The sequence below is a fragment of the Acartia tonsa genome, chromosome 15 (genome assembly GCF_053477335.1).
Source record: "Acartia tonsa isolate MP-2025a chromosome 15, ASM5347733v1, whole genome shotgun sequence".
Taxonomy (NCBI): domain Eukaryota; kingdom Metazoa; phylum Arthropoda; class Copepoda; order Calanoida; family Acartiidae; genus Acartia; species Acartia tonsa.
The window spans coordinates 28,128,083-28,147,090 of NC_137274.1; the positions used below are offsets into that span (position 1 = coordinate 28,128,083).

Genomic DNA, 19,008 nt, shown 5'->3' on the forward strand with positions numbered 1-19,008 from the left:
TAATTTTAGCATGCTTAAGAATAGCACATTTCTGGAATATTGCCGTTTTACTTTTTTTGGTATTCAACAAAATTTATCTTTAGGTCTTGTTCTTCTTGGTTTCATCATGACTGTGTTTATCCTGTCTCTAATAGCAGTGAACAAAGAAACTGGATTTGTCCAAGGAAACATGAATACAACAGAAATTACCAAATTAATTCAAAACATTGAAGCATCAATTGCCAGGTAATTATTTCAACATAAAACTTATATTACTATTATATTATTTTCTGCATTATTCACAATATTTGAGAAATTGTCAACAAAAAACTTATATTACTAGGGCTGCCAAAAAATTTTCTGTATAATTTCTGTTTAAAATATATTTTGTGTTTATTATTTGTCCATTTCATTTATATTTGATGTCTGATTTTAAAATTCTTATAATCATAGCTTTCTCTAAAATATTTAATTTTATGTTTCACCTTTTTGCTGTGTAAAAGATGATTTTACAGCAATACTTTGAAATAAGAGATCTCAAAAAGTATTAGAGCGAGAAAAATGTTAGAGACCTTGTTAGAAAGCTCCAATATATGTCAATTCAACTGTAATGTGAACGAATTTGCATGAAGAACATGAAAGACAAAATAACACAATAAAGGTGGTTAGGTGAAAGTACTCTAGAAATAAAAGTAAAATTTGATCACCAATAGTAATTTAAAAATTTTCTACTATGGGAAGGTACTAATTCAATTTAGGGAAAGCATGTTCTGAACTCACCATAAGGTCCCAGTACATCCTGCATGTGTAAACCATTTCCACATTTTTTTTCTAATCTAACAAGCCTTTGGGTGGGGTGTGTATAGTACAGTATAAAAATATAGGCAAATCTTATTTTTATAATATTAAGAAGGCTCCATTTTTAATGTAAAATTAAGGTGTATATAGTGCAATATATCAAAAAAATGTTTTATTTTGCATATTTGTCATACTTTAAATTGCTTGAATTAAATCAATTTCAGTGGCGTTCGAAGCACTTTGTCTAGGGGGGGGCATTTTGAAGATTTTGTAAAATTTTGCCCCCCCCTAAATCAAAGTGCCCCACCCTGCAATGACCGAATGGAAGGGAGCTAGAAAGCATCGTCGAAAAAATAGTACAGAAGATAAATTAACCTATTTATTACACTAGTCCCCAATATTTCATATAAAATTTTCTTGTTCGTTGGCTCCAGGGGCGTCCAAGCTTTTTTTTGGGGGGGGGTATAAAATTTTTAAGGGGGGGTAATTCGTTTTTGGGGGGGGGGGGGTAAAATTTTTTTTACTCCCCCCAAAATTTTTACCCTGGGGGTAAAATTTGCTTGGGGGGAGGGGTAATTACCCCCCCTGAAATCTGTTGGCAGGGGTAAATTAAGTTTACCGCCCCCCCCCCAAAAAAAAATTTACCCTGGGGCGAAGCCCGCAAAAAAATTTTTTATTAGAGATTTTTTTATTTTGGGGGGGGGTGTAAGTACCCCCTTCTAAATGGTTTGGGGTGCCTACAGCACCCCCAGGGTAGAAGTAAATTTTAAATGGGGGGGTAATTGCCCCATTACCGCCCCCCCCCTTGGACGTCTATGGTTGGCTCAACAACTTTGGGGACTTTAATGGAATTTTGATTGGTTGGTTAATTAAGTCGAGTTTCCATACATTTCATCCACTAATTGTAATCTATATAAGGGGTAATTTTGTGTATCATCATTGGGGATGTACAAAATTTCTTTGGTATACAAAATAAAATTCTTCCTATAACCTGGTTTGTTATGTTCAGTGAAAAAAGATTATAACCTAATTTCTACACTAATTTAAAAACTTGGTAAGGTTAAATGAATAGTATCTGTCTGTTTGGCGCGAAGCGCCAAAATTTATTTTTTGGAGTATTTCTTGATCTTTTTTTGGAAACTGGGATAGTTTTGCTTTTTGTAGGGTAGGGGGCAAAAAGGGGCATTTTTGTTGACCAGGGGGGGGCAAAATGGGGCATTTTTTAACATTTAGGGGGAGGGCAGGGGGGGGTGGCGTTTTGGTCACTAGGGGGGGGGGGCGATTGCCTTAGATGCCCCCTTCGGTTCGCACGCCACTGCTCAATTTTTGATTATAAAAAAATATATTTGTCCCTCATTTATATTCCCAAGATAAACTATAGTTAAACATCTTTTATCTTATATAATCTATTATTAAATTTAACCATCATAAACACATATGCGCCCCACACCAAGAGCTATTGAGAGATCTACAATCCCCCATTTTTTTCACAGAAAATAACCAAGTTTTGGGTTTCAGATGTTTTTCTTTGAACATATCTTAAAGGAAGCCTGCAAGAAATACCACGCCTTAACTGCTGAAAGACTCCCACAAGTAGAACCAATTCACAAACTTTGAAGCCTTCAGCTTCAATAAAAAAAATATGAGCATTTCAAAATGATATTTTTATTTACATGAAAATTATGAAAGATTTCCATTGCTAATAACAGAAATTTTAATAGAACACATCACATTTTATAGTAAAAATCTCTATAAAAAAATTTGGTTTGTAAGTGTTAAAATCATAGCAAAAACAAATTAAACTAATTTAAGCTAAACTGTGATTAGTTGTTAGGCTAATTCAGCCTTCTGATTGGCTGGAAATACTACATTACTTTCTGTACAATGCAAGTTAAAGTGATTTAAAAAAATAATTTTTATTGCAAAAATTTAAGCAGTTACAGGTAACCTAACTTTCTGACAAAAATAAGATTATAATTATATTTCTAGGCAATGAAATTAAATTTTGAAATTTACATCATAATTAATGGAAATCTTACTAAATTTTCATGTAGCTAAAAATGTCATTTATAAATGTCTATAACCTTTTTTTAATTTTGAAGCTAAAGGCTTCAAATTTGGGGTATTGGGTCTACGTGTGGCAGTCAATTATTAGTTAAATTGGTGTATTTCTTGCAGGCTTCCTTTAACTTTTAAAAGTTTAGGTTAACGTCAGTAAAACTTATATAACATATAACTTACTACATTAAAAAATTTATTATTTAGAAATGACAGTGTATGTAATCTTTTGGAAAACAAACCAGAGTCTCTAGGAAAGTATTCTTACTTACAGCAAAAAAATATTATGTTATCAGAATGTTTCATTTGGAAACTATTCCCTGATATAAATTAAAATAGAAATATACCACACAAAATGTTTGCATCCTTTAAAAGATTTTATGAGGCAAAATTAAAAATTATTAAATGGATTTTTTGCCATATCATTTATAGTTTATTGTAATTTATATTATATTTATGGTGAAAACTACAAGGTGTTTTAAATAAAACCCTGCATTTTCCGGTTTTGGGAAACAACCAGTAGGAGTATGAAAAAAATGATTATACAGGGTGCGCCACATATAACCAGACTTTTTCTAAATTGCAATCAAATGAACATAAAATCGTCAATTTTAAAGATTTTATTAAATTTTAAAAACTGGGAAGCAAAATAGGTATATGATTATTAGATCATTGAATAAAATCCCCTACCCGCCTCCTCAACTGCCTGCAGGCCCAGGTCAAAATTTACCTGTCCAAGCTGACAAAGTTCTCCTTGATAGTGGCAATGAGGGAGGTCTTTGTGGCATGGGCACGTCTATTGGTGCATGCTTCAAAGTAGCCCCAGGCCCAAAAGTCCATTGAATGAAGATCGGCCGCCGGGAGGCCCCATTTCCTTAGAAACGTGAGTAACCACAGGATCAAAATTCACCCAACTTTCAAGCTACCCTTTGACACGGAGGCCTTTATTTAGACCACAGTTGGGCTAAAATGATGTTTTATACCTTTTTAGAAATGGCATGAAGATTCATCCTGGGTTTTCAGTCCATAGTCTATAGTCTAAAATGAGTTTTTAAGTTTCATATGGATCTCTAACGTCGAAAAACAAGAAATTTTCATGATTTTACATGATTTTTGACGTTTTTGACATCTCTAAATCTGTCACGCTTCACTTTGCCGGAGTACTACAGCCAAGCCACAGATTTAAGATCAGGCATTTTAACCATACATTTACCTTTCACTACGGCTGCATTTTTAGAGATATCTAAAAAAAACTCAGGTAAATGGTATGTACATTTTTACAGAGAATATGGAGCTATAAAAATTTTTTTCATGCTCCTTCTGGTTCATTTCAAAATCTGGAAAACGCAGTCTTTTGAAACACCTTGTAGATTTGAGGGAAAACACCTTGTATTGATTTAAAAATTATTTGTGCAAACAGGGGAATTCCAAGATTTATATATTTGACTAGCTGCTCTGTATAATATCTTAAAATATAAATCTATCTTGACTTTGTAAACTAACATTAGCCAAATATAAAGCTTGGAAATGTAAAATTTTATTACAAAAAAGCTTTTCCATTTAATGTCTACAAAAATACTCATATTATTAGTTGTATCTACTCTCCATGAAATTATCATCAGTGCCAGCACCAATTTTAGGAAACCAGATAACAAATTTGAATGGGCAGAGAAAATTATTTCAAGATGCAGACCAAAACACAAAATGTGGACACAAACAGGGCAAGTTTATATGTTTTATTAGCAAAACTACTAAATCTTTCATTTTGTACATCTGAATTTTCTAAACTCTCATTTAATGTATAAAGCTGAAGTGTTTGGAGATGTTTCCCTTTGAAAATGAACATCCAATTTAAACATTATTTAGTCCATTTGTTTGTCAGTAAAGCTATGAGAGTCATTTTACAGGGAAAATATGATTTACACATCTAATTCTATGTAATAAAACAAGGTGATTAGTTATTGTACAGGAAATAAATTACAAATAAGAAACTTGACAAAAAAAACTTTAAACTATTATAAAATTATTTAGGAAAGATGTGAAAATTTTGACAGCTTTTCATACAACAATTGATGTATGCAGATCAATTGAAGATTGTAATCAATTTATGTATTATGAACGAGGTAATAGTCAAAATAAATTTGCTACACTGTGGATTTGTTACTTATATGTTTTCCTCATAAGAGTTAATTGGAAGTTTAACTCCTATAAATATAACATAAAGAAAACCAGCAAGAAATACAATGATTACCTGCTAAAAGACTACCACAAGTAGACCCAATAACTTAATTTTGAAGCCTTTAGCTTCAATAATCAAAAAGTTATAGTCATTTAAAAATGACATTTTTAGTTATATCAAAATTTTGACTTCAAATTTAAGGCATTTTATCTACATGTGGCAGTCTTTCAGCATTTCAATCTGTGCATTTCTTGTAGGCTTCCTTTAAAACCCAGTTCAACCTTTTTTCACATGTCAACCCAAACATGTACAATAACAAGTACCTTTATACAATTGTTTTCCTAAATCTTCTAATTATCACTAAAGTCTTTTGTGAAATAGGTATTTGAGATTTTATCAAAAAATTTGTTTTGTCAAATTCGCCCCATAGTGATGTAATTAATTGTTTTTGTATACAAGAGAATAGCCTAAAACCACTACAGGACCAGGAAGTAAATTCAATGAAGAGTAGAACCCACTGAGCTCAGTGGTTACTAAGATACTAAGCTTCTGATGAACAGATATTGTTCTATTATGTATTACTAGCGGCTTCGCCCCTAGCCTCTAGGGGCTTTGCCCCAAGAGGTGATAAAAAAAATTAATATTTATTGTTTTTAGTGAGAGAATGTTGCTATTCTTTCATTCAAAATAAATGCTGGAAAAAAATAATAAAAAGGGCAGCCTGCGGCAGCCTGTAGCAGAGCAAAATAAAAAAAAAGGGGGGGATTTTTTTGTTTTTAGGGGGGGTTAGGGGTATCCCACCCCCCAAGAAAATAGGTATATACCCTCAAGAGTAGAATCCGATCAGTTCAGTGGTTACCGAGATCTTAAGGGACGGACGGACGGACTGACAGACAGACAGACGGACAGACAGACATCGTACTACTCTGTATTATAGATAGACTAGCAGATATGCTTTTAGATTCTATGCAGGAAATAAAAAACATTCCCATGAATTAATTCTAAAACCATCACAACTGTAATTGGTTTTTGAGCAGATCATAGACGTCCAAGGGGGGGGGGTAATGGGGCGATTACCCCTCCCATACGATTTTGGGGGTGCCATAGGCACTCCTTACATTTTTTTCATTTTAGCCCCCCCCCCATTTAAAATTTACCCCCAACCATTTTACCCCCCAAAATAAAAAATCTCTAATTAAAAAAATTTTGGTGCACTTTGCGCGCATTTCTAATACTATATATTTAATAAAATTTAAAGTACCCCCCCCAAAAATTTTACCCTGGGGGTAAAAAAGTCTCCAAAATCTTGCTAAATCTTTCATGATCACTTTCAACTGGAACCTTTTATTTGATCCATTGTAGCCTCCCTTACTACCTGGAAAAATGCACTAATAAATATAGGTTGGTTGGCCAACCAAATGATGCAGATTACAACATTTAAGCATGCTTAATAAGAGATATAAGTTTTCCGGAATTGTAATGTAGGGAGTAGATTTGAAATCTGCATCAAATTTTAAGGATTTTTTATAAAATTCGTTTTTTGTATAATCCTTTATCTAAAAGCGGAAATACAAATTAAGTTAATTAATTTTGGCATCTGTGATTGGTGGATTTAAAAAATCTGCACTCTGATTGGATGTCGTACATCATTCAACCAATTAGAGCGCAGGTAGTTTAAAATCCACCTATCCTATTGGTCAAAATTAATTAACTTAAAATGTATTTTCGCTTTTAGATAAAGAATTTTACAAAAAACGAATTTTATAAAAAATCCTTAAAATTTGATGCAGATTTCAAATCTACTCCCTACATTAAAATTCCGGAAAACTTATATCTCTTAATGCTTAACCCTTACAGATCGGGCCCCAATTTCCACCTTAATAGATTGGGGGGGGGGGGGTCATATTGACCCCCCCCTCTATCTCGGCTTTTGTTACAGATAGAGACGTAAAATTTTTTTTCTGGTGGTTCATGTGTATTTTTAGAGAAAATTACTTTTTCTAGTCATAACGGTCAGGTTGCTCCTTAGCCACTTTTTAGCCGCCAGCCGCTAAATTTTAGAACAGCTGTAGAGCGGCCAATTTTGTAGCTAGGATGACCAAATTTTAGGACGAACTTTAATTTTTCATAACAAAAAAATTACTTTTTCTGATCATCGCCGAAAAACGGCAAATAACTGAAACCGACATTTTTGGCGGTTACGGCAGTAAAACGGCGGTTGACGGCGCCAATTAATATTTTATCTGTTTATTGTTGCTTAAGGATTTACCAAAAAAATTATAGGTCTCTAGCTGTAATAGAAGCCACGATATTCATGATATATGTCTGTAGGAAAAGCCGGACAAAAATCGGTCATAAAGTCGGTCAGGGTGCGGTCAAATGGTCATAACACCACTTTTCTCATTAGATCATTGATATCTCAGTATTCACCAAAAAAAATTTTAGGTTTCTACCTTATTCACAAAAGTCATAATGTATAAATTAAGATTTATTTAGAATTTTTTTAAAATTTTGGTGCCACCCAACTGACTTTGACCGGACACCACGGCCAACACAGACCAGATATCCTAATAAAATCAACTCTTGCCAACGTATAATTACTAAACTTAAAAAGTCATGAAGTCACAACTTTCTATCTTAACTACAAAAAAAATGACATTGAAAAAACTAGAGGGGGGGGGGTCAATATTACCCCCCCCCCCCTCCCCGATCTGTAAGGGTTAAAATGTAAAAACTATAAAATTTTCTAATATATTTCTAATATATTTCAGATGATTGTAGAAAGTATCTTTCCCAATGTATCAACTTATTTGATACTGTGGTAATGGTTTACAAAGAAGATATAAACATACAAGATGAAGAAGGTGAAATTTATTAATACAATAAATGATTTTATATACATTTTAAATTTGGTAAAAATCACAAGATTCATTATTAAAATAAAATGTTTATAATCAGGAAGAACACCTCTTGTAAAGGCTGGTGGTGATCCTCATTTTGTGTTGAAAATTAAACAGGCTGGTGGTGATTTTGGACAAAGTCAATGTGGAGGTATGACTATTTTTATAAAAATATTTTATTTGTGTTAGTTTTAAAGCACACACATACACTGCGTTTTCCCAGTTTTGGGAATCACCCAGAAGGAGCATGAAAAAAATAATTATAGGTCCATATTCTGTGTAAAAATGTACATAACATTTACTTAGGTTTTTTTTCGATATCTCTAAAAATGCGGCTGTGCTGATAGGTACATGTAGGGTAAAAATGCCTGATGATAAAACTATGATAACAATTATAATCAAATAACACATTTATTTTGCAACATATCGGTTGTAAATTACAATATCAAGAAATAAAAGGTTAAATCAATGTCCCCATTTTAGGTTTTTTACATATTTCTTTTTTTGCTACATGCAGAGAGCTTTTTAGGTTCTTCAGAATTTAGTTTTTCTATTTCTCTATGGCAAAGTCATTTTTAGTAGGGAATCTCTTACAATACTGTGCGCATTGAAGAATAAAACAAAAAAACTTTTTATTTCATATCAATATCTTTAAAAATAAGCAAGTTATCTTGATTCAAAATTGTCGTTAAAAGGCTTTTTCTTTAATTACTCGTTATGTGAGTTAATATGTCATACATCAATCAAACATGGGTTTTATTTTAATACTAGCAAATTGAATCATAATTAAAGCAAGAATAAAGTTAATAATTTGTTCTGTAAAAAAATAGAAATAGAAGAGTAGAAGAATATTCTGAACCCTTTTTTCGTCAAATCTAAGAGAGAACATTCCTAGCAGACAAAAGTATTGTTTACTTTCGACTCAAGCTGATGTGGATTCTTAAAAAATGATAGACTCGCTATTCGATAGTGAGGCAAAATAATTTTTGTGAAAAATCATCCAAACGCACATTAAAAATCTACAAAAATTAAACAAAATCATATGTTAATAACCCTCTTAAGATTTTATTTCATTTTTGTAAATTTTTTTATTCGATTTTGGAGGATTTTTCACAAAAATAATTTTGCCTTACCAGCGAGTTGCCAGCCTAACTTTTTTTTTAAGAATCCAACTTTGTTTCAAGCTTTCAAATTGTAAACGAAATTTTTGGGCAATTAATTCTGATTCCGCAAAGCTTTCTACTAAGAAAATATACTGTTAACAGCTGACTTTTATGTATGTATGAAATGAAAAAAAACATGCCTTCGTAGGAAAATGTGTACATAATTTCAACCAATGAGATCCAATGTAAATTCCGATGCGATTCTCCTATTGGCTCAATCAGACATTCCCTCTCTTTCTTAGTACCTTTATTTGTAAAAATAAGCATTTTTAAATTAAATTTTAAATGTAATTATTAGAATATTTCGTTGAGCATGCTATAATATGGTTTTCAAGTCAAAAGAAGAATTTAGTTGAACGTTATAGCCCTAAGTTCTACAAGAATAAAGTAACACATATACATTTTGAATTCTTTAAGCTCTAAAAAAAGCGCTATTGTTTTAAGAGATATTAAAAAACACCTTTTATTAAATTAATCCATACTTTTATAGAGAATAAGAATATATAATTATTTTTTCATACTCCTACTGGTTATTTCCCAAAACCGGAAAACGCAGTTTTATTTGAACCACCATTTTGAAGCAAAATGAAACAGTTAATTATTTTTTTTTTAGCATCTGAAGTAAGCTACAAGACAGGAGGTAAATGTACAATAATACAACTTTAATAAATAAGTTTTTTCTAAAACAAATTTGGACTGAAAATAAAAATGAACCAGGATACAACAAATGAACATTGGCATATTTCAAGTAACAATGCAATTAACAATCAACAATATCTAGAATTCTAAACAAGTAAATCTGTTCCAATTCCTCTTTCAATTATAAGATTCTATTGCACTAAAGTCTGATGAAACTTTAAAGAAATCATTCCATATTACAGCCTGGCTATTAATATAATAATTTTTTTACAGCTTTGTTTGCAGCAGCTAAACTTGGAGACAATATAGAAGTAAAGAATATATTGAAAACTGGTCAATTTTTTGTTGATGAAACTAACTCTGATGGTAACATTTATTAGACAAAGTAAAGAAATTGCAGTCACAGAAGCTGTTACATTAAGATTAGTTAAAATCATATACATTATCTATTAAATATTTAAATTTGTTTATCTATCTAGCAATCCAACTATCCATCTACCTTTCAAATTATCTATCTATCTAGAGTGTGTGCAAAAAAAGTGGACATTTTGAAAAATAGAATTGCGCAGCTTGTGATAATAGTTTAAGCATACCGTTAGAACCGCTATGACCTCTATTTTTAGAAATATAAGATTGTTTCCTGTGCTATGCATTGTTAGGGAGCTAAGTGGTAAAATGTCCCAACAGACATAAAAACTTGACTTGCAAGTGTATTAGAAAATATTATTGAAAAATAAAATTGCGCAACTTGTGTTAATAGTATAAAAATTTTACGCATCTATCTATCTATCTATCTATCTATCTTTATATCTATCTATCTATCTATCTATCTAGCTATATATCTATATATCTATCTATATATCTATATATCTATTTATCTATCTATCTATCTATATATCCATCTATTTATCTATTTATATACATCTAACTATCTACCTTTATTATGAACTTGAGTATGAGCTAGGGGCCAAACTACTGGCAGTACAGACTTTCAACGCACAAAAATATAATTTTACAAGGCAAACTAAAAAAGTTCCATTATTCAAGAATCTGAGGTTTATTTAAGTAAGCAACATAGTAAAAATAAGCATATTATTGGTCTTTTTTGTTTATTGTTTAAGTATAGCTCGCTCTGAATGCACATAATAACCTTATCTATATCAAATTTTTTGGTGGCCTACAATACCAGTTCGTATATTATCTGGAGTAAATATCTAGTATCTATCTATCTTACTATCTTTCTATCTATCTATAACTATCTCTCCACATATATCTTAGTGTATATTTATAACTGTACTCTGAACTAAAGAATATATAATGTAACTAATATATTTATATCTAGGTTACACAAGTCGTATAAGGGCAGCACTGGGTGGAAACAAAGAAACAGCGTGGATACTTTATAAATATGGAGCCAAAGTGAATCATAAAGGTAATGATGGTTAGTTACATAATATTATTAAACTATATTTATATATTGTATATTCTATCTATCTATCTATAGTCAACTATTTCTATCTATATATCTCTTTACACGGCTCTCTGTATATCTATTACTGTACTCTGAACTAAATAATATATAATGTATCTAAAATATTTATATCTAGGAATAACAAGTCTTATGGTTGCAGCAGAGAAAGGAAACACAGAAGTAGTCAGAATACTTCTAGAACATGGAGCCGATGTTAACCATAAAAATAATTATGGTTAGTTACATAATATTATTATACTATATAGTGTATCTTTAGTATATTCTATCTATCTATATATCTTTAGTCTAAATATCTACCTCTGTACACCCCTCTGTATATTTAAGGTATAACTCTACTCTGAACTAATATAATGTAACTAATATATTTATATATAGGTGAGCCAAGTCTTATGTATGCAGCAAAGTGTGGAGAAACAGAAGTAGTCAGACTACTTCTAGAATATGGAGCCAATGTGAATCATAAAGATAATAAGGGTAAGTTATATAATATTACTGTACCATTTATTGTATCTTTATTATAAATATTAGTATTATCTTCCTATCTATTCATTAATAGTTCTAATTGCTATCTAACAGTTTAATTATCTATCTATTTATCTAATTATTTTTCTGCATGTATATATCTTTCTATCAATTTATCTTTCTTTATAATGAATTAAAAACTCACAAATGTATTTATTAAACTTAAAATACATTTTGTATTATTAATAGTTTGATGCACAGATATGTATTATACATTCTTCTTTAAACTTCTTTCATCAGTCTCTCTCTTTCTCACTTTCTCATACTCTCTCTCTCTATCTATCTCTCTTTGTCTATTTCTATCTCTATCTATCTCTCTACTCAGTAATACTTTGCTATGATGCTTGTCCATTTACCTTGGATACATTATGTTTATGTGTACAATTCAAATATAGTTTATGCCAACTTTATAAACAAAATAAAAGGTTTATGGCTGACATATTAACAACAATAGCAATATTGTAATCATTATGACTATTATCATTTAACATGAACAAATTTTGACATGGTTAATATTATATTATTTATATCTAGGTTACACAAGTCTTATTCTTGCATCAGTGAGTGGAAACACAGAAGTAGTCAGAATACTCCTAGATCATGGAGCCGATGTCAACAATAAAGATATATATGGTTAGTTACATATTGTTATTAAACTATATTTATATATTGTATATTTAGTATATTCTATCTATCTATCTATAGTCTATTTCTATCTATATATCTCTTTACATGGCTCTCTGTATATCTATAACTGTACTCTAAACTAAAGAATATATAATGTAACTAATATAATTATATCTAGGAATGACAAGTCTTATGGTTGCAGCAGACAATGGAAACACAGAAGTAGTCGAAATACTTCTAGAACATGGAGCTCATGTCAACCATAAAGATAATGATGGTTAGTTACATAATATTATTATATTATATTTGTATATCTTTAGTTACAGTTTGTTCTATATCTATCTATATCTATATACATATATATATAAATATATATCTGTTTATCAATCTTAATATCTATTTATATATCTATATATCTCTCTATCTAACTATCTATCTATTTATCAATCTTATGCACGAATACGTAAATTTTCCTTTCAACTTTATCTCTCTCTCTCTTTCTCTCTATCTCTCTCTTTCTCTATTTCTATCTCTATCTATCTCTCTACTCAGTAATACTTTGCTATGATACTTGTCCATTTACCTTGGAAACATTATGTTTATGTGTACAATTCAAATATAGTTTATGCCAACTTTATAAACTAATAAAAAGTCATATTGCTGACATATTAACAATATTAACCCATTAGTGCCGAGCGCCACTTTTATGGGCCGATCGAGCTGTAAGTTTCAGGGAAGCTTTATAATGGTCAAAACGGAATTCGTATTTTTTTGTTTTGCTCTAGTGGCGTGCACAGGAAAGTTGCAAAAAAACCCGGTTCGGCTTGGCCATAAATACCAACCAGGCATTAACACCCGTTTTTGGTGCTTTCCCCCAGTTTTAAAACCCGGTTGACCTGTATAAACCCGGTTATTTTGACCAAAAATCGAAAAATGTAATTTTTGAACGCCAAAAGTGAGATGAACACTTTTTAGAACTTTGATACGATCCGTAATTGAAAACTACACAACCTCATGTAATCTAAAGAGCTACAAGTATAATACGAAGCGATTTATTTCAAATTTAGTGTTTCGGCTATAGGTGCCGCCGTTTTCGGGTAAAAAAACCCGTTGCTCGAAGTTTTAAAAGACACACACTACAAAAAAAGAACATATAAAATTTGGGTGTTACATATCAGAAAACGAGCATAAAACTATTGGGTGACACCTATAGAGATTACTAGGGTTATTAGGGTGGCTCAAACCCTTACTAATGACGTAAACTGTTATTTTTATTGGTTGAAAAGTTAAAACCGGGTAATAAAAACCGAAACCGAGCCGGGTTTTAAAATTTTCGGGTATTTATGGCCAAGCCGAACCGGGTCATAATAGGGCGTAAAAAAACGACAAAAAAATCATATAAAAAATTATAATTTGAATAAAACGAATTCACAAGTAGATGTACTTGTCAATAAACAATAGATTTCACAAAAAAAATCAGCGACTTTACTATAAAAACAAAAAAGTTAGAAGGGTGTTTTGAATTTTCATGATTTTCAAATTTTGTTGAGCTATACCAGCAAACTGAAGTAAGCTAAACTGCCTGCTCCAGGGGGAAATGAAAGTCAGGGTAGTAGAGGGGGGATTCATTCTGAGAATGATGCAATTATGAAGCCGGAAACCGGTTTTTTTTCCATTTTTCGGAACCGGGTTTTGATGCCCGGTTCGGCACTAATGGGTTAATAATATTGTAATCATATTATGACTACATAACTATTATCATTTAACTTCACAAAATTTTGACAGGGTAATTATTTGTATGCTTATTATATAATTAATAATATCATAGGTTGGACAGCTCTAGATTATGCTCTTGTAAGATATATTGGTATCACATATGAAGAAAGACTAAGAAATAGCCTAAAGGAAGAAATAGCAGAAATACTTAGAGAAAATGGTAAGCTTATTTAATAATTCTATGTTTATAAGTGTAGCTATCCTATCATTTTATTCGGCTTTTAATGAATTCTTTCTATTTGTCACCTACACTTAAGTAAATTAAGAGTGGGGGAGGTGAAGTTAGGGGTGGGGTTCAGGATAAAATATAATCATCACAAATAGATATAGTCTTGCAAAAGGGATGCTATGCGGGTTTTATTCACCCTTATTGAAAAATTAAGGTGGGTGGGGGGTTGTGTGGGGAAATCTTGGATATAAAGACAAACAAATTTTAATGTCTTAAAGTTAAAACCTTTCTTTAGGAGCTAAGAAGGGAAGTGAGATTGAGTAAAGTCAGAATACAACAATATAACAAGGTAAAACATTTAGATAAATTCTTTAAGAACAAAAGAGTTAGCTATATGAGTGCTCTCATTTAAAGTGCCTATCGAGCACATTGTGAAGTAAATTTTTTTTTTATACCAACTTACCTATATATTTAGCTATTTACTTATCTGTATATACATCTAGTAATTGCTATTTGTTTACTTAGCTATGTCAGAAACGTATCCCTATTATGATCCTTAATTCTAAACCTATAACTGTTTAAATTTATAAGGCAGATAAGGCAGGAGATTTTTCCTTTCTATCTATATATATATTTATTTATCTAAACATATCTTTATATATATATTTGCTTAATTGCCTATCTCAAAATATCTAATCTAAAAATCACAATATACAGAGAAACAACTCTTTCTAATTTTTAGTTTCGCTATATCTATCTATGAAGATTTCCTGTCCATCTGTTTAAATCTTATATCTGCTATTAATTCCAATATAATTTTGATTAATTAATATAACAATTATTTCAGAACAGAACAGCTTTGGGTCAACAGAGTGATTACCTACAGTGCTTTATAGTCATCATTAAATACTGTGCCTTTTTTTTATAAAAATTGATTATTGTATGATTCATGATTTTCAAAATAAGAATATTTAGATTTTAAAGTTTTTTTACTTATAATTTTAATCTGTTTCCTAGCTTAGCTACTTTTAATTTACTTTGTCTGTCAGTTACAAGTCTGAAAGACCTATTTTAACTTTAATATTTAAAAATAATGCTTTATATGTTCTAAAAGGTTTTATGGATATAATCAATCCTTGACTCTTAAGATGATTTGATAGATGTTGGTTATAATGTTAAATGTTTGGTATCCTAATGCTGAATTGTCAATTTTATCCTATTATAAATAGGATCAAAATATACATAAAAGCAAAGCTCTAAAGACAGAGGTTATTTCATATGGGCATAACCACTTGTTGATTGTCAGAACTTAATAAGCAGAATATTATTTTTTATTATTAATTTTGATGAATATTATTAAATACAGGATACTGTTTAATGACATACTCGCATTTTTAGGACTTAATTATGGAGATGCTTATCTTTAGATATTATACCTTGTTGTTCTAGGAATCAATATTAAAAAATCAGATGAATTAAAAGGATCTGTATGGTTTAAATGAACTTTGGGTCTTTCTGGTAATGCTCATAGAGTTGCTATCTTTTTAAATCGAACCTAACAGTTACAAGAATCATCCTGCAAAGTTTAAAATTGATAAGAACTAACCTTTAGGTGCAACTCTATGTAGGTCCTGTAGGTCAACCTAAACAAGTACAACCCTAAGTATAAAATCGGTCAACCTAAAGCATATAAAAATACTCAACCAATGTAATGAGTAATAAAGCAAAACTATAATGTTTAGCTGTGTTGCAGCAGATGGCCGACTTTTGATTATTAATGCTAGATAAGCATCTTTACATGCTGGATGTTACAGGTAAATATCCTACTGTCAGAAACTGTGGCGAGTAGTAATCAAGGTTTCTAATAAGTGTTTAAACCTAATAAGCAGAATATTAATTAATAGTATAAAAGAAATTGTACACAAATTTGTTGCAAAACTGAGTAAATACAGAATGCAGTAAAAGAACATACTTTTAGCATTTAGTGAGATCTTAAGCCAGACACATAGAAACACATCATATTACTATGATAATAGTATTTTGATAAACATCCTGTTACTTTTATAAAAGGATTACAATATTCATTATTACATAATATCATTATTCTGCGGCAAAAAAACCTACAATTTAAAAAAATTAACTTATTTTGATTTACTTACAGATTTTGATTTATTCACTTCATGGATTTTTTTCATATTTATTTTAAAAATCTTTGGAACTTTTAATCATAACAAAAGTTTCTAGTTAATACTTATAATAAAGTTAATGGATCTGTGTGTGTGTGTGTGTGTGTCTGTCTGTACTGCTGATCCAATATGGTTCTCCTTTACAGTGTAGCTTCCCATATGTCCTGGGAAGATTTTTTACTATTTTGAGGGTGAGTTCAACAACTCTCCCAAAAAAAATTGTTCCTAGTATAAATGTCCCCCCCTGAAATTCTTCTTTTTCTTTTTAAAAACTAAAATATTATACAGAGTTGTTTAACTTCCCAAGAGCCACTAGAGGCTTCTAGTAGCGTAGGCTCTAGTATATAGAAAGAAAGTAAAATCCGTATATAAATGCTGAACAGGGTCTGTGTGAATGTGTTTGCATCTAAGGATCTCGCTAATCACTCAACCAGAAGATGATTAAAGTCCCTCCATAGATTATGACGTCATAGGATAAAATAACCAATGAGAGGTCAGCATACATTTTACCATTGGTTAATTGCAGTGTATACTGGCCTCTCATTGGCTATTCTATCCTACGACGTCATAATCTGTAGAGGGACTTTATTTATCTTCACTTTACAATGTAGCTTCCCATAGGTCCCAAGCAGGTTTATTATTATTTTGGTGGAGGGTACCACTACTCTCCCATGAAAAATAGCTAAAAAAATCCGCTGTCCAAGACTCCAAGTCTTCCTTTCTTACAATACTTTATATATACTTGATTACATTTAAGAATGTTATTATGGAGATGTTACACTTTATATTATTTATTAGAGTAAAACACTAGAGGGAGAAAGGGTTAAATAACTGTATCTCCCTATCGCAACCTCCTTGTGCAAGTTTTCTAATGGGTCATTGAAAATCAACCAATGAGCTTATATTAACACAGCAAAGTAGAAGAAAATAATTTAGAAGCAGAAGAAAGAGGTCTTTGAAAAAGGAAAGGAGGTAGATTAAAATGATCGCATGGACTCTTTGATATCAACTTTTTACATATTTTATTGAAATCTTTAAAAATCAAGGTTTTATACAAATAGGATGTTTCTTAAAATAAAAATACCTAGAATTAAGATTATAATTATTGGTTAGATAGTAGGGAGGAATGGAACATTGGGCTGTTTATAACACAAGTCCCCAAAGCTTTAAATAATGTTTTTATTCGTTGGCTCAACAACTTTAGGGACTTTCATGAAATTTTAAAATTAGTTTGTTGAGCGTCCAAAGAAAATTGTAATCTAAAGAAGGAGTAATTTTGTAGATAATCATTGGGGTTGTACATTAATTTATCGGTCATTGTCTTATCCCTTTACATTCCTGTTTGGTTAGTTTAAATTGTAGGCGCTGTCCATTTGGATCTTATAAGAAAATTGGCGATAAAATAAGATTACTATGATGGCAAATTAACAAAATTATCAATTCTGTGGGTTTTAAAATTAATGGTTGAAAAGTTTAGACAATGCTAGTTTGTATACAAACAAATCAAGTCCCAAACGTGTAAAAAGAGACAAAAATGTTTTTTGGGACCAGTATAATTTACAGTCCAATGTCTCCTCCCTCCCTGGCTGTCACTCTACAATTGCTTGAGTTCGTTTACCCTGCAATTTGTTGAGCTTTTGCATTTGTGGATGTTGTCATCCTTGTTTGTTTATTAAATATTTTACCTTAGTTAATGCTTATAACATTTTCATTTTTCAGATGCAAATAAAAACTAAAATTTTATTTTTAAAGTTCACGGATTTTTCACTTTTTATTTGATGGATTTTTTTCATTAAATTTAATGTTTAGGTAAAAAACAAAGATGGCAACATCAACATAGGTGAAATTAGACAGACAGACAGACGGACAAATAAATGATAATATCAAATAATTACTTTAAGTCTTTTATTTTAATATTTTGATTTTTAAACCTTTTTTAGTAACAAATTTTATTTGATAAAATTATCAGATTGATCAGATTTTTGGAATCCTGATTTTTAGGATAACAAAGTACAATGCTATAAGCGAAGTCTTAAATCAAGTCCTAAAAATGTAAACGTGTCCTTAAAATATATTCAGTATTTAAGCAGTTTTCAACAAATTTACTTTCAATTTTGTTTCGACTTTTAACTAACACTCTAAAAGTGTTAATGTTCGTTTGTCCCATTATTTTATAGCTTCGCTTTTATGGATAAAAAGCTTGCTTAAATGAAAAAATCATTTCTTAAAGCTAGATCTATATAAACAAACTAGCGGCTTCACCCCTGAGAGGCCTCTAGGGGCAATTGAGATTGTAGAATGTAAAATTTTACCCCCCTCCCCTCCCCCCAATTTTAGTTTAATTTTAAAAAACAGCAAAAGTAAAAATATCAAGGATGACAACATCTAAAAATGCGAAGCTCTGAAATCAAGAAGAGAGATGACATTAGGCTGTTTATTACAATTGTCCCCAAAGTTTTTTTATCCGTAGGATTATTAACTTTGGAGATTTTTAATAAATTCTCATTGGTTGGTTCATAA

At 30.8% G+C, this 19,008-nt stretch overlaps 1 protein-coding gene across 1 annotated transcript; it reads left to right on the forward strand.

The window, feature by feature from the left end:
- Nucleotides 1–7,781: 7,781 nt before the first annotated feature.
- On the forward strand, nucleotides 7,782–15,285 carry LOC145307062 (uncharacterized). Its single transcript, XM_080149401.1, has 12 exons — nucleotides 7,782–7,878; nucleotides 7,973–8,065; nucleotides 9,691–9,717; nucleotides 9,990–10,082; nucleotides 11,059–11,148; nucleotides 11,324–11,422; nucleotides 11,584–11,682; nucleotides 12,265–12,363; nucleotides 12,536–12,634; nucleotides 14,186–14,293; nucleotides 14,598–14,651; nucleotides 15,150–15,285. Exons 1-11 carry the CDS (start codon nucleotides 7,839–7,841, stop codon nucleotides 14,624–14,626), a joined length of 876 nt encoding a protein of 291 aa, XP_080005527.1. The 5' UTR covers nucleotides 7,782–7,838; the 3' UTR covers nucleotides 14,627–14,651; nucleotides 15,150–15,285.
- Nucleotides 15,286–19,008: the final 3,723 nt, after the last annotated feature.

Coding starts and splice junctions, on each gene's coding strand:
- LOC145307062 (XM_080149401.1), top strand. CDS start 7,839: ATGGTTTACAAAGAAGATATAAACATACAAGATGAAGAAG. Junction 9,718..9,989: donor AGTAAGCTACAAGACAGGAG/GTAAATGTACAA, acceptor ATTTTTTTACAG/CTTTGTTTGCAGCAGCTAAA. Junction 10,083..11,058: donor TGATGAAACTAACTCTGATG/GTAACATTTATT, acceptor ATTTATATCTAG/GTTACACAAGTCGTATAAGG.